This window comes from Chinchilla lanigera, unplaced genomic scaffold, assembly GCF_000276665.1.
Source record: "Chinchilla lanigera isolate Chin_1 unplaced genomic scaffold, ChiLan1.0 scaffold00006, whole genome shotgun sequence".
Lineage (NCBI taxonomy): Eukaryota > Metazoa > Chordata > Mammalia > Rodentia > Chinchillidae > Chinchilla > Chinchilla lanigera.
In genome coordinates, this window is record NW_004955407.1 from 28,684,836 (window position 1) to 28,705,719 (window position 20,884).

Genomic DNA, 20,884 nt, shown 5'->3' on the forward strand with positions numbered 1-20,884 from the left:
TTTTTTTTGGTTTTTCTCCGGTACCGGGAACCGAACTCACGACCTTGCGCTTGCCAGGCAGGCGCATTGCCGCTGAGCTAAATCCCCAGCCCCTACTAAGAGATTTTGTATGAATAATTTCTATAGGCTTGAAAGGCAACCTAATTAGGTTGCCAGACTAACTGACCAGTATTCCTTTTGTGTTTTTGATAATATAATTAAACTCCCATAATTTTCTTATTTGAAAGAAAAGTCATCTTTTCCTTTTGCCAAAAGTAGTAGAAAATGACTCTAAAATATTAATAAGATTTAAATTTTTTTCTACATTTTTTTTCTACAAGTATAATGTGTAGCTATATGAAACTATTGCTTTCTTGACAGAAAAAATATGTTTTCTGAAATGATTTAGAAATTGCTGGCATAATTATACCAATATTAAATCAGTGCTGCATAGTAATATTTAAAGAATAAAATGGATTTCATTTTTGGTTGAAGAAACATTAAAATATTTTAGAAAGAAACTTAATGAACTCTGTAGGGTATTAACATGCAGTAGTAAAATATCTTAGATTCTATCATTTCATTTTGTTTTTGTGTCTGGTGAGAGATACTACCTTCTCAATTTATCTTCTGAATCCTCTCTCAGGTTGGACATTTACTATTAATTTTTATTATAATGGATGGTATAAAAACTGAGAATAGGGACCACTGAAAAAAATCTAAGCTCTTTGATAAAAATGAGATATGGTTCTTTATCTTCCCAGGTTTAAGTATAATTATAAAATAGCAATTACTCATGTTTATTTCACCTTCCAGGTAAAACTGCCATTTAATGCACAACGAATAATTTCACTGTCTCGGAATGATTTTCAATCCTTGTTAAAAATGCACAAACTGACTCCTGAACAACTGGATTGCATCCATGACATTCGCAGAAGAAGTAAAAACAGAATTGCTGCACAGCGCTGTCGAAAGAGAAAACTCGACTGCATCCAGAATCTCGAATCAGAAATTGAGAAGCTGGTAAGTATGCAGGTCTCCCATTGTTACTTCAATCCCAAAACTTTATTTTTTAATTATTTTTTTGTTTTTTTTCCGGTACTGGGAATTGAACTCATGACCTCGCGCTTGCCAGGCAGGTGCTGTGCCACTGAGCTAAATCCCCAGCCCCCAAACTTTATTTTTTATAGAGGAAATTGCTACATCAGTTCCAACATGTGAGTTAATGCTCAATTACATATTTCAAAATGTAACAATTACTGTTTTAAGATAAACTACATGACATTTTCAGAAAGAGTAGGGAAAATAGGGTTTTACTGACTTATGTAAACTTTTAAAATTTATTTGAATATTTGTTAGTATATGTTTGCATTACATAATGATTACAGTTGTCATGGGGTCAGTACATGAACATAACACATCCTAGTTCCACATCCTAGTGGTTTTTTTTTGTATCCTAGTTCTTTTAACTCTGGCTATATTTCTTAAAAAATTATTTTTAAATTAAGGATGCTTGTAGTGGTTGAGTAAAGATTAAAAAAATTAGAAAGCATTTCAATTTCTTTGTGGTAAGCCTAGTGTCTGTTTGGGTAGCTAAATGAAATGAACTAAAGTACCTGTTTTGGATGACACCAGAAATAGACCAACCTGTCTTTCATCCAAGGAAAAAAACATTCTGATAGGATATAGTAATCTGAATGGAACATTTTAAGATCAAATGAGATCCTAGGTGAGGATAGTGCTTGATTATTGAATCTTTCCATTCTAGCATCAATATGCAAATTAACTGAAAAATAGTTTAATTTGCTTCCACTTTTCTTTTCCCTTAGTGGTTGGTGGAAGGAAACATTGTATGAAAGGACAACTATGATGGTATACAACCCAGCTAAGGGCAAAAAATATGGGTCAGGCAACAGGAAAGCAGCACAGAAGTGGTAAAAACATTCCTTGAATATTCAGTTGTGTGAGTTTGTTAATTATCACTGAAAATCTAAGGGTGTGAGCGTGAACACGAATGGCATTAAACAGTACAACCATGCCTGTATATGCCTGCAGGAAAAATTAAAAATAAAACCTTACCGTTTTTATGTGTGCACTTCAGGCAAAAAGATGAAGTGTATGAAGTATAACGATATAAAAAGATGAAGAAACCAGATGGTTGAGAAATGCAGACATGAGAAATATTAAAAAAAGCAAAAGAAATCTATATATTTTTTTCTCCAGTACTGGGGATTGAACTCAGGGCCTTCACACTAAACTGCATCCCACACCCCATCTGCCTTTTGTTTTTTAAAGTTTGAAACAGAGTTTCGTGAAGTCATTAAATTGCCGGGGTTGGGCTCCAACTTGCTGTCCTCTTGCCTCAGCGTCCCAGAGGGTGTGATTGTAGGCGCACACCACCAAACCTTGCTCTCTGTGAGACTTTTGAATAATTAAAGTTGCTCCAGCCAAAGGAGAATTGTTTCATGTTCAGCAATACTTAGTGTTTTTGTACTGTGTGTCAGTTATACCTTAACCATTAGTATTCTTTCTTATTGCCTAACTTTGAATTCAACACTTACCTGGAAATGTAGCATTTTAAACAGACATGATAGTCTTAGCTATGTTCTACACAGAGATACTTTTATATTGTTGGGGTATGTGGAGCTATTTGAAGTTGGCATAAAGTTGTGCTACTAGAATATTTAGTTCTGTTTCTTACAGTTTTCTGTCTTTCCCCTCAACTGGTTATAATTTATAGTTGGCAGAATTAATCATTTTCTTACTGTCCTACAAATAGAAACAAAGACAAAACTGATCAAGAGTTGCATTACAGTAACTTTATTTTATACATACTTACTAAGCAGTTGTGTTTGCAAGTAACTATTACCCATTAGATGCTTTACTTCCTGGCTTAAAGGTGTCATATTTTTTGATTGAAGAAAGACATTGGTTACTGAATAACTGATACTTTCCATTGTTTAGGGTGAAGGGGTCTTGCTACTTTCTTTGGGCTTTTTATCCTGCTTCCACTTCATCCAAGAGGCAGAGATACAGTGGTTAAAGTGTGGGATGCTGTCACAGAAGTTAGTTCCTCTGAGTAAACCATTTGGTTTCTGTGTGCCTCAGGCTTCTCATCTGTAAATGAGATAGTGTTTCTTCATAGTTTCCAGAGAAGGTGCTCACTTAGGAAGAATAAATGAGTTAATATTTCTGAGTAGCTTATAACAGTGCCTGGCACAGGGTAAGCACTCAGGAAATATTATGTATTTCTTATTATAGCCGCACTGCTGTTTACCAGTGTTCGATTTTCTCTTAGGTTGCTTCCTTCCCACTTTGGTGTTAGGCCCACCTGTACACTACCCTGTCATCCTAATACAGGTCCTTTCACATGGTCAGTAGAATAATGCTTAACTTTCCAACACAGAGTAATTGGCTTTTCAGCAGTTTTTGTGAACTACAAAACGAATGGTCAGTACCCTGTTTATCTGTTGTATTACTTTGGATTCTTCGGCTTCAGGAAGCAGGAGCTATTTAAGAATGAAGGCAGGACTCTGTTGTAGCGGGGTACATGTGTCTCACTCAGAAGCTGGAGAGTGGAGCCAGGCGTGGTAAGCAGCGTGGAGAAGACAGTGGGAGGACGCCCTCAGGGAGCCCTGGGCTCTGCTCCTTCGGCTGCCTGTGCGCCTGCCTCCTGCTGCCTCCTGCTTCCTCCTGCTGCCTCCAGTGCAGACAGAAACTCCACTTTGAGTCACTTTTCTGTTCCCAAGGAGGAGAGCAAGTAATTGGCGTAATTAGGCTCGGATCCATTTTTCTGATTAAAGAGTAGAGGCAGAGGGGCAGGAGAGTCAGGAGCCTTCCTTTCCAAAGCCTGGCGAGGTCTGCTGCACCGTGCTCACAGCGGTCTTGGCCTCTTCCAGCAGCCCCCAGGGAGGTTACATGTAGTTTGCATATCACAGTGACTTTCTTGTTTTGGCTTCCTCAGACTCCTCAGTCCTTCCTAAAGCTCTTGGTTCTAGTCATTTATAGAGGCAAACTCAATTGCAGAGTGCAAAGAGCAAACTACAGATTTCTGTCCTGCTGCAGACGTCTTTCTCCGACAAAAACAAGCAGAAAGTGTGCCATTTACCAGCCACAAGAGCCAGAAGTAAAATATTTTGGTGCTTAAAATAGAGTGTTATGCTGCGGAATGCTGTTTCTTGTCAGTGACAAGCTACATATCTGACAGTGGCCCCTGAGATAAGGGTGCTGAAAAATTCCTCGGGCCTAATGGGCACATACTGAAAAGATAGCAAGATAAACTAGAGAAGAAAGGGAAGACCCCCATACAGCCGCAATGAAGGGTTCAGCGGAAACTCTACAGACCGCAGGGAGTCCTGCTCCCTGCTTGGGAAGGTTTCCATTAACAGCGATGCTCAGAGTGCGTTATCTGCACATAAGCAAATCCAGGGGAAAAGTCACAAGTCATGCAAACCACCACAGACTTGTTTCAACAGAGGCAGTACCTTAATACAAGCCGTGAGCGGGCCCTTGCGAGGGGTCAGGAGAGGCATTGTTATTGTAGGGGACACCACATGTGCTGTTTCCCCTGGAGAACTTCCAGCGGTACATGAAACGGAAATGGAAGACGTGATACTGATGAGCCTGACCCCATGTAGGCTTACACAGTGGTGTTAGTTTTAACAGAAGTTTAAGAAGTTAAAATTTAATGAAGAATATTTAGAAAATAAGAGTGTAAGGCGCCAGGTATGGTGGTAGCACATACCTGTAATGCCAACACTGGGAGGCTGAGGCAAGAGAATCACAAGCTCAAAGCAGCCTGGGTATCTTAGCAACTTGGCGAGATCCTACCCCAAAATAAAAAATTAGCTTAGTGGCCCTGAAGCCCTGGGTTCAATCCCCAGTGCTGTCAAAAAAAAAAAGTGAAGTACTTTTATATGGCTGCACAGTATGTTTTTATTTTGAGGTCAGTGTTATTACAAAAGAAGCAAAAAGTAAAAACTTAAAATTTATAAAGTAAAAAGTTACGGTAAGCCCGGGTTAATTTGTTTTTCAGGTTCAGTGCACTGGAAGTGCACAGTTTGGGTTACAGTAGTGAACACCAGTGTCCCAGGCCTTCGTACTCTCTGCCCGCTCACTCGCCAGAGAAACCTCCAGTCCTCTAAGCTCTGTGGGGGGTCAGTGTCGTGTGTACTGTATGATTACTGGACTGTTCTTATGTTGAGACAGGTCTAGATACACAGTCCTTACCAGTGTGTTACCAGTGTTACGGCAGTCAGTACAGTAACATGCTGTGCAGTGTGGGTTGTAGCCTAGAAACAGTACCCTGTACCGTATAGCTGTGAGCTGTTTTCACAGTGGCACAGTCGCCTCACGTCACACTTCTCAGAACATAGCCCCCTCGTTAAACAAATAGGACTATACCTACAGGAAGTTTGCCTGGGTTGTGAGTGCTGAGTTATGTCATGGATCTTGGCTTTTGTTAAGAGAGAAGAAGCAAGAGGAAGTAAAGCCACAGTTTCGTCCTAACATAGTAGCATGGGGTGTTGAAAATACAGAAGAATGCTAGTGGATTTTTTTTTTTTAAATATGGAGATACTACTTTTTGGAAATATGGCCTGTAGATAAGCAGTGTTTCCAGTCTTTATGGTCTAGGTAGGATTCTAGCAAACTGATTTAAACGAAACTACTTCGTAATTAAACTTTAACATATAAATACAGTAGATTCGCTGTATTTATTACCTTGGTCTGATAATATTTAAGCAGAGAACCCAGTATTTAGTAAGGTGTGGTCTTTGGCTATTGGCTGTTTTCCTGGAGAGAAATCTTACAACTTTTTATAGCTGGTCTTGAGAAGAATAGCATATAAGACTGTGGACAGATTAACACATGAAACACATATTTTCATTATGACAGATTAATCATTCTACAGTGTGTGCAAGGTGGGTCAGTAATGTCAGGTATGAAGGACATTTTCATGTTTTCTGTTTACTCAGAACGTCAAAGGGAGATGTTGGTTTGCATTCAGTGAATAAGCTGTTTCTAATTTGTTTTTTTTTCAGTTTGTACAGGGTCTTTTGAAGAAAAATGAGTATTTGGTGGGTATGTTGATAATACTTACTTGAACATTTATTTTGAATTTTATAGTATATTAGGGGTTGAGCATTAATTTAGCATTATTTTACTATAAAGATTGAATATTTTTAATACATAAAAATAGCATAACTTTTTAAACCTAATATATATATATAAAGTCTTCGAACAAAGTTGAATCACTCTACTTCTCTGTGTTTGTTTCATAAAGTACGTATCTATATAGGATTCCTTCTAGGGTATAAATTTATTCTCTTCTGAGAGACCAGATATTAGAACATAATACATATTTCTAATAACCATATTGGCTCAAGCAAAGGTAACCCTGAAATAAAGGGAACCTTGATTTTTATTTAATTACCAAAACATATTTCTTTTAGTGCCAAATATTGTTGATTGATAATAACTTTATAAGTGATCAGAAATAAGAGTATTCACAAAGCACCTGAGCTCAGGATTGAGGTGTTCAGATACCATTTTGGTTTTTTACCTTTGTCCATTTTGATGGGAGAGGCATAAAACAGGCATAAAACTCACCTGTCCTTAATGTTTTGCAGGTTGTGGTGGAAATTACATTTTAATTAAAAATAAACTTGTCTGTCCATACCAGTCACATTCTACTGGCTGCTGTACCAAGACATACCCCAGTGGGCTTTCTGAAACCTGCCCTTTGTTGTTCTGTGATGTCCTTGAGTAGTGACACTTTCTGATACAGGATCTATGCACCATTGGCTTCCGGTGCCCCCTTAAAGAGGTATCTTCCTTAGTCCCATTCCAGACAGGAGGAGGATCTGGGCACCTGCCTTTTATTGTAGTTTCCAGGTAAAGGTTAGATATGCTAATCTTTGCACTCGAGTGTGGAAGCCAAACAGAAGCTTTGGAGTCAGGTGGTTGGAAAGCCTGTCTGGCCTGGGAAGTTGCTCAGCCTCCAGTCCCCACATTCCATCAGCAGAAATACAGGGGTGAGAATCATATCTACCCCAAGGTTGATGCAAGGATCAAATGAGATAATCTTAGAAAGCTCTTTGGAGCACGTGTTCAAGGCTCAAAAAGTATTAGTGGTATTTTAAATTAAAACAACCCTCTATTCTTTCTATAAGTATCTGCTGGTCACTATATGTTAAATGTGCTAAATACCAGGAAATCAGAGACGAACAGGACCACAGTCCTCACTTACAGTCCAAGCACCACCTGGTCGAGCTTGGTTTCTCACGCTTTGTCTCCTGTTAGTCTTGTCCTACTGTCTTGCTATCTTTTCTCTCTCTCACTCCTATTTTCTGAATCGTTTGCAAATACCATATTATGGCACCTCATTCCTAAATGCTCACAATGTATCTTCTAAAATCGACATTCTTACCTATGCCTAATATCTGTATATACTGACAAATTCAAATCCTCAACTTACTTAATCAGTGAATAAGTTCAATTTACTTAGTCCTCCCTCAAATTATGCTGATTTTACCCAAGATATCTGTTATAGTTGCTTTTAAAAAATAAGATCTACTCAAATGATGCTTTGTTAAGCCTAATAAATCCTTCCATTTAAAAAAAAGTGACGTGTTTTTCAGAGTCTAGGTCTAGTTGTCTGATAGTTTCCATGGCTTTAATTCATTCCTCCCTCCCTTTATTTCCATACAAACTGGAAATGTCTGCATTGATGGATGGAGGTGAAACTCTCACTGTGTTCGGTCCTTCATACTGCGTCATCCGAGGGGCACACAGTGTCAGGGCGTCCCACCTAGGTAGGTGGGAACTGCTGGAGTTCTTCAGCTTCAAGGTTACATCTTTGCACCCTTGAAATCATTCATGACCTGTGAGAGAAAATGAGAAAAGGGAGAGTTTTGTAGGCACTCTGTGTCCCCAGTATGCTTATCCTTTGTTTTCAGCATATATTGATGGCCTTTACAGGGGAGATTATGAAATGGTGTTTTTCTAATTCTTTCATTTACATTTATTAGTTGGCAATCCTCTTTAAATAGGTCTTCTTTCTCTTTTCCTTTCTCCTGCTACTCTCCAGTATCACCACGGTCTTATAGATTGACTTTTTTTCTAATTCACCTTGTGAAAATTAATAGTAATGATTAGACTTTGATGATGATGATGTTCTTTTCCAAGTTTGGCTGACAAGAGGCCCTTAAACCATCACCTGTCCTTCCAGCATGACCCGTTAAAGTTCTGTGGCACTTGCTACCTGCCATAGGTTCTCTATCTCTCCAGCCCTAGATTTGGAATCGCCCATTTCTCCAAAGCATCCTCATTTTTTTTGTTTGTTTGAATGAAATGTTGTGTTTTGGAAAAGCGTACCTCCTTCTGGAGCGTTGCACCTTATGGACCCTGTCAGTTGACAGAGCTAGGAAATACACGTGCCCGTGCCAGTGTTATTCAGTGTATGTGTACACAACACACGCATGCACACAAATGAATAGCATTAGTAAATGAAAGTACATGGAGAAAAGTACATGGAGAATCATGAGTTCATATAGAATTTCCAGTTTAGATTTAGCAGTATAGAAATTCTGACTGCGGTTTTTTTTTTGTTGTTTTTTTGAGACAGGGTCTCTCAGTGCAGTTCAGACTGGCCTTGAGCTCAGTTTGTAGCCCAGGCTGGTCTCGAACTTGCAACGATCCTCCTGCCTCAGCCTCCCGAGTGCTGGGATTACAGGCGTGAGCCACCACGACCAGCTCTGACTGCTTTTTAAAATATGTATTTGTATTTTTTATTTGATGAAAAGAAATGCAGAATTTCAGACAACGTGATAGGAAATTAACAATGGTTGTTATATTACATACTGATACCTTCAGATTGGTTATTCAGATAAATATAGGCATGTAAGATGATCAGACAATTAAACATTAACCATTCCTTTTGTGTTTGTATTTTATCTCATGATGTACAGGGAAAATCTTGGTCCTAATTGTATTAGTATATTCACTAATTGCTTTATCCTAAGAGATATATATGTCACAAAGTTATAATCAGTGTTACTATTGAACAGAATGTTACGATTGGACAGAATTTAAGATTTGTCTTTTTTGCCTTTAAATATATCCAGAAAAAGAGGAGTCTGAAATTATTTGAAGAATTTTTTAACAACTTGATGTACAATTAGTTTCTGTTTATATTTAGTAAGATTTACTCTTTACATTTTTTATGTAAAAATTTTTAAGTATGTAAAATATATTGCTCAAAAAGTTAAAACTGTACATTTTTTAAAAAGTATACTCCGAGGTCTTAAACCCTTTTTCTTCTTGAACTCTGTTTATAGCTACTTCTTACCAGTGAAAACTTTCATATGCTTGGTTTTTTTCTAGAAACAAGCTGGTATCTTATTGTATTCTATTCTTATTACCCTTTCTGTCACATAGAAGTATTTTATCTACACTGTTTTATGCTTTTCACTTAAGTGATTTCTAGAGAACACTGCTTAGTTCAGGAGACGATCGCTCACTGTGCAGTTCGGCCGTGTTCACTTGCGATGGTGTGCGGCGTGTTCAGGGGAGACTGGTGAGCAGTCTCCGGTGGAGAGACAACTGGGGTGCTGCAGTGATTTACTTTGTATTCCTTCATGTTTAGGGAGATATGTATATTAGAGTAGATTCCTAGAAGTGAGATAGTTGGATCAAGAGCAAATACACGTGTAATATTGTTAGCTGTTAACAAATTCCTCTTAGTGGGTGTACCATTTTGCCTTCTCCACAGCAGTGTATGTTTGTCTCAACAGCCTCAGCAAGAGTTTCTTGTCAGCTTTTTTTTTTTTTTTTTCAGTCTGACAGTAAGAATTAGGATCTCATGGCAGTTTTTCTTTTTTCTCTTTTATGGGTAGAACTGAACATTTTTGTTCATGTTTTGAAGGGCTATTTATAGATTTTTTCTGAACTGTTTGTTCAGAGGTTTTATGTCAGAAGAAATCATCAGGGACCATTTACTAGCAGTTAGTACTTTCTTTCCTAAAATATCACTCTTTATCTGGCTTTTGTGGTGCCAAATTCTTATGGTCCTTGACTTTACTGGGTGAATCATATTCAGAATTGCTTTTAAGAAATTATATTTGAATGAATAGTGTACACTAGCTGTTCAAAATAGGGAGCTAAAGTTGCTTTGTTGGTACAAAGTACAGAATGGTGCCCATTTTATTCATTGTTAGATCAGTTTTATTCGGGTACAGTACTTCAAACCTAATAGTTGTACTGTTACTTTAGTCAGAATAGTAGAATACAGTACATTGTAGAAATACAAAGCAGGACAGTGGTAGTATGCTGGGGAGGTATCTTTGGTGATTTATGAGGTATTTACTTGGATTACTTCTTTCATGTAACTGTCAGTTATTAATCTGACTGCTATCATAGTAAATTTGGGTTTTAAGATTAGAGTGAAATTAGCCACGTAGGAGTTAGCTTGAAGTACAGAGGAACAGATGGGAGTACAGAAATAATCACGGTAGAGTTTCAGGGTTACACTCATTTTAATTGTGAAGAAGCAAACCATCTTGTACAGGACACGGTAATGGATGATGTCATCCCTTCTTTAGTGGAGCAGGAGGCATGAGAGTATTAAATTATATGGATATTTACATAAAGATGCAGAAGTCATAAAATACTGTACATGTTGTTGTGATACTTGTAGGGGTTAAGTAGTGGTTCTGGTGTATGGGAAAAAACTTAAACATTCATTGGTTTGTTTAGCCATATTGAATTTAAAAGACAACCCAGCAATGAAAATTTTGCTTATGCTTATTTAGAATAGATTCACCCCAACTTGGATAGGGGAATCCATGATTAAATAATGCTATATCTGAAGAAAGATATTTTTCACTTTCTTCTGGGAGTTGTGTTTCTTGCCATCTCCATTTGCATTGTCTTCTAGGAGGGCATAAAGAGAAAGGGTACAGATGCATTAAATGCGCTCCTCAGAACAAGCCTCAGGGGGTGTATTGGTGTGCTCTTAGTACCTGGGATTCGTTTTATCTAAAAACTGTAACAAAGTCTGCATAAGAAAAACTGTGCTGAGTGAACACTGATCTTAATTTCTCTTTGTTATTGACGTGTACCCATTTCTCTGTTGAACCAAAACAATTTTACAGACATCAGAAGAACAAATTGGAGAATGGGTTGCATGTAAAAATTTAGTTCTTTGTATTCATTGTATACCTTTTCAAAATATTAGCCTTAAGATATTTTTTAAAAAACTACCAATAATTGGATTGTCACATCATTTTATAGGACTTTTAGTGTGTAAAAGTATAACAGTTACTTTTGCATAAAGCAAAGTTCTTATTACCGTCTTAGTTATTTTTTAGCTTGCTCTGATGAAAGGATAGAAGTTACAGATTAGTACTAGGAAATGACCTGTCTAAATGTTAACTGGCACCTTCAACTCTAGAATCTGCCTGTGAGCAGAAAGCAAGCAAAACATGACCCCTGATTTTCCAAGATAGTTGTAATAAATATCACAAGAGAAGCCTTTGATCTTCTGTCAGTATTTCTTTACTCTTATCTTATAAACAGCTTGTTTATTAGCTTTTGTAGCTCATAGTAGATACAAAGCAATACAACGGTAGGATAGGAAGGATGAGGATAAAAAAACATCACGCAGTCGGAAGTGATAAGTGGTAAGAAAAACAGGAACCAAGAAAGTTTCCCGAGAAGAAGTCCAGTGGTAGATGTTCTTGTACAGGTGACTCACGCAGCAGTGTTCTATCTTTGGACATGTTAAACCCTTAATCCTGTCTATATAGTGGGCTCAGTATTACTTACATCAGCAGTCTTTGTGTGGATTGCATCTCTGAGGTTGCATGTTTGAAAGCGTTCAGCATAATAACAGGCACAAGAAAGCAGTCATTCGTTGAGTCTTGCATGGTGTGTGTCTCAGTAAAGCTGTGTACGCTGTACTTAGAACTTTGTTGTAGTCCATCGAAAATGTCACGTGCACACTTGTTTACCTATGGTCTGCAAATCCAGAAAGCTCTGAAAGCTTCAAGTTTCTCACACACTCTTGTCCAGAAACCCAAATTAAGACTGCATAGCTTTGTCCTCCTTTGTGTATTATTTGATACTTTAGTGTTTCATTGAAAAATGTAAAGATGTGTAATAGTGAGGTGCTGTCCCATACCTGCCAGAGGAATTCTGTATATCCATATTATGTTTCTAAAATCTGAAAATTCTGAATTCTAAAGTATATCTGACTGTTACGAGTTTTGGATGGATTATGGACCTTCGTTGTTTATATCTGAATGAAAGGAAGAATTCCTGTGATGTTATTTAATGAGAAGATACTGTGGATACTGAGTGTTCAATCATTAGAAATGTTAATTGAGGTAATAAATGCTTTTCTTTCTTCCCTTCGTAGCAAAATGAAAAGGAGAACTTGTTAAAAGAGAGAGATCACATTTTGTCAACTTTGGGTGAGACAAAGCAGAACCTGACCGGGCTTTGCCAGCAAGTCTGTGAAGAAGCGGCTCTGAGTCAAGAACAAATACAGATTCTTGCCAAGTACTCAGCCTCAGACTGCCCACTCTCATTTTTAATTTCTGAGAAAGGAAAAAGTACTTCTGATGGTGAACTTCTGTTACGATCAATTTTCAGTTTATCAGATTGGCCTCCAGCTGCACCGTCCCCTGGTGGGAGAGGGGGCTGTGAGCCCGGCTGCACGGCGGGGCAGGAGGCGCAGCCAGCTCCTGCGGCCGTCTCGGAGCCAGCGGGGCCCGTGGAGCAGTGTCGCCAGAGTGGTGGGATCTCAGATTTCTGTCAGCAGATGACTGATAAATGTACTACTGATGAGTAAGCTTGCTTTCCCTCCTTCAGCCCTTGGACTTCCTACTGAAGTGTGGGCATTGTCTTGAAAGCCCAGTACAGTCGTCTCTTGCTTTAAAATCTTCTTTTCCCCTCATAGCTTTTCTTTCAAGCGGGGGGATCTCTCTTCAGTCAACCCTGATTTCCACAAAAGACACATAAATCATTGGTCTCCTGAGTTTTGCAAAACCACATGTGAAAAGGTAGTAAGCCCTTAAAACTTACATTTTAGAAAATAACTCAATAGTAGTTTCCAAGTATTCAGAATAATTATGAGAAAGAAAACTGCAGCATAGCAAACCCAGTTCACCAGCTTGAAGCATCTGCAGAGACCTTTGGCAGTGTACTGGATAGCAGATGCTAGTAGAGGTCTGGTCTGCTCAGAAACGGTGTCAGCGGTGGGAGGGAGAGCTGCAGTGTGAAAAAGAAATCATCTTAGCCGAGTACCTGAGTCCTAGAGCTCTGCTCTTCTGCTCCTCCTAAAACCAGATGTGGGTTGGACTTCGCTGTGATTCCTCAGCTACACTGGGAGAACTTGGTGAACGAGTAGGTGGCTGGCCTAAGGTGGAGGCTTTTCTCCTCCTCAGTATTGACCTAGAATGTGACCCTAGAATTTCTGTCTGCATAAACAGCAGACACATGTCATTCTCCCCCTGGCTCTTTTTTTTTAAAGTTCTCTCGTCAGTCTATCACATCTGGGCCCATCGTGAACTTGCTGTTTCCTTACATTCTTAACTCTTGGAAGAAGTCACAGGACTCTGGTGCAGTGCTGTTGAATGATCCGGCAGCGTTGTCAGGGGTGGCGCAGCATACAAGGCTCTTTCCTTTTGCATGGTGGGTCACCAGTGCGAGAAAAGCAGACATTAATGCAAAGAAAATTGCCTGGGTTTACGAGGAGCACAGTTCATTTTTATCCTGTTTTTGAAGTCTTGTGGAATGCTTGTAAAGACCATTGTTACAGAAAAACTGTGTCTACTGTGACTGCAGGTTTGTGAGAAAAAATGGAAGTTGATCTGGTACCATTTGGGAACCAGATTTTAATCCTTTCTTTAGTGTGGTGTAAAGGCACATAAATCATTTCAACTTGGGCATTTAAAAATCATTCTTCGTATTTATTTGATCCTGTTAAAAATGTGTTTGTAATTTAAGCACCTGCCCCATAATGTAATGATTCTTAGCCAATGTGGAATCATAGATTTGAGATTAAAATGAAAGCTATAGAACCGCACAATTAAAACAGAAAATACATAAAGGTTCTGCATCCCTAATCATGACGTCTGAAATGCTTCAAAGTCCAAAACTTTTGAATTCTGACCTGATGCCCAAATTACCTGACCTCATAGGACAAATTGCAGTCAAAACTCACACACAAACTATTCTTTTTAAGGTTGCTTTAGGCTGTGTAAAGTGTATAAGAAACATAGATGAATTTCAAGGTTAGGCTTGGGATCCATCCCCATAATATCTTATTCTATAAGTAACAAATACTCAAAAATCTGAAAATCTGAAACTTTTGGTCTGAAGCATTTCAGATAAGGGGCACTTAACCTGCATTCATGGAAACATTTGCAGAGCCCAGTTTTGGGGGGTACAGAGGGGTAGTTTATAGTATTTGGAATGGAACTGAACTCAGAGACCTGAAGAGCTACTCCTCTAGACTGCTGCTGAGTCCGTTCAAGATCCTGGGTGACTGGCGGAGGTGGGGGGCATCCACCCATTGTGTACAGATGCGTCAGAAACAAATAGACTGTTGCTTTGAGTGTACGGGGACCAGTTTCAATGTTCCAGAGGGACTTGTCCAACATTACTCTTTTTCATCAGGGTGTGGGGCAGGGTGGGAGTGGATTTGCTAATATATTTTCAGTGTATGTATTATTGTCTCTGTTACTGACTTAATCAGAAGAGAAAATTGGTATTACTTTCTAGAGGCTTCCAGGAGTACTTTTGATTTGTCAGGGAGAATGATCTTTCTGTGAGAATGTGTCCCATGCTACAAAATAATTATGTGTACCTATATATCTCCCCATGTGGCTGTTTCCTTGATACTTGTAATTTTAAATTTCAACTTCACAATATAAAATAATATAAAGACTTCTCTGGTTTACAAAATGTAAAATCTTCAAGCCAATGGAACCCTTGATTTCCTACCTCAGTGTACACTCGACTGTCAGTCATCAGTTTGTGTATGTGCAAATGTCAAGTAATTTTTTTGCTTTAATTGAAACTATAAATATTTGCTTTGAAAAATTAGTATTTTATGCTAAAAACTAGTCTGCACAGTTTATAATTTTTAAAGTACCTGTTTTATATTTCTATCTGTAAGCAGTTTAGCATTGAGGATTATTTTAATGGTGTGTGATAATTGGCCACATGTAATATTTCTTAAAACTTAGCATTACTTTTAGTAGCCAGCATGTAATACAAGTATAACTACACTACCTCATACCTACATGATTTTCAAGTTGTAATATAGACAAAAAAGATTTTATCTTTGTCTTTTGGCCATAAGGTGGGGAAGTTTTCTATATACTGCATAGCATTACGCATTTATGCCTATTTTAACATTAACCTCTGAAGAAGTTTTTTCTAAGACAATTTGTTTCCAGACAATATTTTTTTGAGGCTGCCGAAGACAAGTGATAGGATTGTGTATACAGTGTATGCCTTTTCCGTCATGCAGACTTTGGAATTGTTTGCAGTTTGTATATTGCATATGTACATGATCATTGTTCCTTGTTTTATGAACTGGTCTTCTCAAAGCTTGATCAAAGTTTTTAAAAAGGTGTTATGTAAAATAATATTACCAAAAATTTTACTTCTTATTTGATTACTATAGCTATAGCAATTTGTTAAATTGTTATATGTAAAACAAATGTGAATATAATATTGGCTCTCCGTCTGTAAGTTTTGTAACAATTTACTACAGCTTAATGCTCAACCGGTTTTTAATAAGGAGTTAAATGTAGTTACCACAGTAGATGATACAGATTGTGTGTGGACACTCAGCCACATTAACAACTTGGAAAAGAAAGGCAGATGTTATCATGAATTCTCAGGTGAACTTTTTTCAGTTATGAAACATCTATTTTGAATTTGTAAATATTTTAAATGTTTTATTAAGGCATGTAATAAACTATTCTTTGAAACCTGTTGGGTAAAATGAAAATTTAAAGCCAAATGGTAAAAGATGGCATACTGATTGTAAAAATAAACAGAAATAATAACATTATGGATTTTTTGTATCTTTCATAATATAATTTTCTAACAATACGATAAAACCACTAAACTTGTATATCCATGTCTTATTAAAACCATGTTTCATTAAAAGTACACTTTTGTGGTTTTTGATTTACATGTTCTTAATGTGCTAATTAAATGTAGCAAAACGATAAGGTGTTTTTAATTGACAATAAAATCCTCTAAAATTGTTTCTACTTGAATAGAGTTGTACGTTCCATTTCCATTTTCTCACCTCATGTGAATTTATTAATTTTAGTCTTCTGATTGGTAATCAGAAGTCAGTAACACTGGCAATGATAAAAAGTATTCCTTTAGAAAATATTATACCTGGAAAATATAAGCTTAGCACTCAGGTGTTTTAGGAGGTGCGGGGTTTTATCTTCTAGCTAATTTAGTTCATTTTGGTTTGTGGATTAGGAGATTTTAAAGGGTATTATCTCTGTCAGTCATTAACTTCTTGGTAGTTTAATTTTTTTGAGACAGGTTCTTGCTGTATAGTTCAAACTGGCCTCAAACTCGCTATGTAGCCCAGGCCGCCTTGAACTTGTGACAGTGCCCCTGCCCCTGCCTCCTGAGTTCTAGGATTATGGGAAGGCACCATTATGCCTAGTAGGCATTGAGTTTGAAAACTTTACCTTTAGTGAGCTGTCATGGTACATTCAGTTTCAAACATGGCTCATGTAACCAAGCTTTGAACAGCTGCTTAGGGTTCCTAACCTTGCAAGGCCTGGTCTTCTGCTGTATTGACAGTGCTCAGCTGGGGAGATTTTGCTGTAGGATAGGGCAAAACCAGGACATAGTGGACAGAAGCCAGGGAAGTTGCCAAACGTGCAGCAGTACAGGTAGCATTCGTGCCAGTTGTGCATTGGAAGTGTGAGCCTTGCTGCAATTGAGAAACAGACCAGCCGAAGATGGAATCGAGATGACTGTAAGAAAGTGCTGAGGTGGGTGAGGCGGTGTGGGTGCTGATCGAGCTTCAGGGAGAAGGTATGTGAAGCATGGGATTTCAGCAAGACTTCAGTCTAGACGGAGAGGTCAGCCCTCGGGAGAGGAGGCCTCGCAGGGGGTTCATGGGCTGGGAGGTGATCAAGTCAACGGTGGGAGCGAGGAGGAGCCCGGCCTAGGAAGCTCTTGGAGGGCAGCAGTCCTTAATGTCACAGCAGTGTGCGTGTTGCCTTGCACAGTTGGCTAATTAGTGAAGGTCTGAGGTCAGACTGTCAGATCTTTAGAGAAGTGTTAAGCACTAGGTGTTCAGGGACTTTCATTGATGCTTTTTTGAAGTACGTGAATTGAACCCAGGGCCTTCCCACTGAGATTGACCTCCAACCTTTTTTAAAAATTTTTAAATTTTGAGACAGTCTTGCTAAGTCCCTGAAAGTTGCCCAGGCTGGAGTCAAACTTGTGATTGTCCTGCTCAGCATCCTAGCAGTCTTGTTGAGGTTGGCTAATAAATCATTCCCCTTCTCTGGCCAGCGGTTTAGCCATTGTGGAAAACAATGGTCCACACTGCTGGAAGAGGCCAGATTGGAGCTCACAGCTGGGTGCCTGTTCACCCTAGTGACTTTGCCGCGAGTGAACTGTGGAATTAGATTTACCCATCTGCTTAGCTACTCTAGCCCAAGAGGTGAAGTCCTGGGAGGAGCAGGAGAAATGTACTTTTTATAGCAAATCCAAGAGTAGGGTCTGCAGAACCATGCAGGCTCACTCATGATACAGAGGGCAGGCAGGTATGTAGGGGAAATACCTTCCCTGGAGATCTGGACTAGAGAAACGTGTTCCTCTTACATCTTCCAGTTTTAAGTTCTCTTTAAGCATTGACCTTAACCATTGCCCAGTGCTGGCCTACAGCTGCTGGTGGTCATCCAGAGGAGAGCCACGCTTTCAGGAGGCGGACCTGCCTCGCGTTTATGAGGCTGCTCTGCAATACTCCCTTCGGCTGTCATCTCCTGGCGCTGTCAGAGGAAGGTGGATGATCGCATTCTCTGAAGGCTCTGAAATGGATCCAACAATAAACTATTAAGTAAATGGAAAGGCTGCTGTGTACCCAAAAGTAAAAATGTTTCCCATTCCCCAAGTTGTCCATTAGAGCACTCCCACAGGTTCTACATCGACATTAAATCCCAACACAGGAAGATGGCCATGAGAGAATGCATGAAAGTTTGTCCGATAATAATGATTCCCCAAAGTTGAAGGGAAAGACCTTTCAGTTTTTAGGGGGGAAAAAGACAGTTCAAAGGTTAAATCTCTTTGAAAGCTAGAATCTGAAGACATTAAAGGAATCAACTAAATCAAATCCTCTTATCCACAGGAGTTCCAAGTTTAAAAACCTCAAGAAAATTGTATCTAAAAGCTCTCCTGCCAGTCGTGTCATCCGGTCAGCCTTAGCCAGAGGACCTCCGATGCCCGTTGGAATTGAGCTTCCTTTGGAGGTTGTAGCTACGGTTGTCTTGATGGGCGTAGATCGTGCAGAGCCTCCTAAGAAACTGAATGCAAGGCCAATTCTGACCTGCTGACCTTTCAGAGTATGAAGAATTGTCATACTTTGGCCCCACAGACGCACTTGTGTCAAAATAAGCCAATCTTCAGGCATTAAATCAGCTATCCCAGACAAAACTATTTCATGAAGTAAGTGCTTAGTGCTTCCAAAGACCAAAGTAGAAACTTAGTGATATCAGAAAATAGTGTAGAAAATTTTAGTTTTAGCTTTTGAGAGATGCTGCTGTTCTGCGGCTCACAACTTCTGACTTCCATCTGTATGCAGGTGACGCAGGGCTTCATTTTGGCCTTAAGCATTGCTTGTTTCTGGGGGAAAGACCACTGTTACGGTCTGTTATCTATACGTTCCCCCGGTGGCTCTTGGAAGGTGGCTGGATGGGAACGTGGACTTGCTATTAGGAGTGGAGTGTGGTTGGGAGAAATAGGTCACTGGAGTTGTCCCCCGGAAGAATATATCTCCCCAACCCTCCCTTTTCTCTCTGCTTCCTGGCTGCCATGATGTGAGCAGCTTTCCTCTGCCAGACCCTCCCGCATGCTGCTGAACATGCAAGGATGGAAACTTCTAAAACACGAGTCAAAGTAAACCTCTTCTGATTGTGGGTATGAGGGATAGGGAAGTGATTAAGATAACCACCATTGCTTGATGCCGTCCTTTGGATTTTCCCTTCCAGCCACCTATCTCTGGCACCCGACTGAGGTAAGAAAGGACTTCAGAGCCTCAGGCCCATGTTCCCATGCAGACATCATCAGGCGTATTCCACAGTGTGGATGTGTAGGCTTAGGAGAGTTGGCCTCTTGGGATGGTTTCTCCGCTTTGTGGATTTAAGCAATCAGAGTCAACTAGAAATGAGCCACATGGATCCTGGCTGGCGTCTCCACTGCTCCTTCCCTGGTCCTGAGTACCGAGGGGAATTTGAGATGTCACGTATGACACGGGCTCACTGATCTTCCACCACCCATGGAAAGCTAGAGTTTTATAGGCACTCTGAGACCTAGCTGCCTTGAAAATAGTTCACAGGCAGCACGTATTATTTTTCCCAGTTGCACTTCATAGTCCCATTAGTCTCCTTTTCTTGTGGAAACTGCAGCCGAACCTCTCAGGCTCGTCTGCTGCTGCTGAGGGCCTGCTGTCACAGGAGTCACTGTCCCCGTGAGGCTGTGAGTTGCTGGTACTGGAGACCATACCCACAAGCCTGCTTCCCACAGATTATTATGCCACATTTTACCCCCTCAATTTATACCTCTTGCAGTCCATGGGGATAGGGAAGAGGAGGAATTTGTGATACCTTATAGATTGTGATACCTTATAGATAGGCTTATAGATTATGTGTAGTAGATGCAAAAAAGAAGGCAAAGATTAGCAGGCACTGGGAGAAGCAGATAAAGGATATTCTGTATGAATGTGATCTTTGGGCATATCAGGTACTGCATTCTGGGAACACAGCGTTCCTCGGATAGCTGCTGTAATGGCCGAGGATATGCTTGTTTTCAAACTAGGTGGCATAAATACTGCGATAATCTTGCATGTGTCTCATCAGTAACTCTGAGTCACCCTATTTGCATCCAGCCAATAAAATGGAGACTCTGAAGGAATCACACATTACAGTGAGAGAGAACCCACATCTCTTGGTAAAGTCCTGGTGCTTTTGGCTTAGATGCTGTTAAGATTTAGATTTAAAATGTCCCCTAAAAGTCTCATGTGTTTGGAGATGAGGCTTTTGGAAGGTTATTGGATCATGGAGTCACAATACTCATCAGTGAATTAATTCATTGATTTGTTAATAACTAAAGGTGCTATTACGAGGTAGGGCCTGGTTGGAAGAGGTGGGTCACTGGGATTTGACCTGAAAGTGTGTCTTCTTGTTTCTATGTCCTCCCTCCTGTCTCTGCTTTCTGGCTGCTGTGGGTTGAGTAGTTTTCCTCCTCCAAGCCCTTTCACGATGTCGTCTTTGCATTAGCTGATGGAACCCTCTGAAATCATGAGCCAAAATAAACTTAATCTCCTTTAAGGTGTGGGCATTGGGTATTTTGTCTCAGCAACGAAACTGTGACTAATGCTGATGCTCTGTTGGTCTTTTCCAAGGCCCAGGGAGGAGGGCAGTTGAAACTTCACAGAAAGTCACACTCGGAGCATAAAGCACCATATACCACAGTGATTCACCAGATTAAAAATGCTCACAGGCTGCTCTAAAGCCTTTCACCAGGCCAGGCATTTAGCTCAGTGGCACAGTTTCTGCCTTGAAAGAATGAGGTCATGAATTCAATTCCCAGTACCAAAAAAAGGAAAACTTTTACCAAAACCAACTTC

The 20,884-nt window shown here is 39.6% G+C and overlaps 1 protein-coding gene across 1 annotated transcript in view; it reads left to right on the top strand.

Annotated features, from left to right (window-relative positions):
• Bach1 (BTB and CNC homology 1, basic leucine zipper transcription factor 1) overlaps positions 1-16,280 on the top strand; it is a 22,935-nt gene extending 6,655 nt beyond the window's left edge. Inside the window, exons 3-4 of the mRNA XM_013504068.1 lie at positions 796-1,002; positions 12,398-16,280. Of these exons, the coding sequence (XP_013359522.1) occupies positions 796-1,002; positions 12,398-12,832 (642 nt within the window). The 3' untranslated portion in view covers positions 12,833-16,280. The remainder of the gene's footprint in view (positions 1-795; positions 1,003-12,397) is intronic.
• Positions 16,281-20,884: the final 4,604 nt, after the last annotated feature.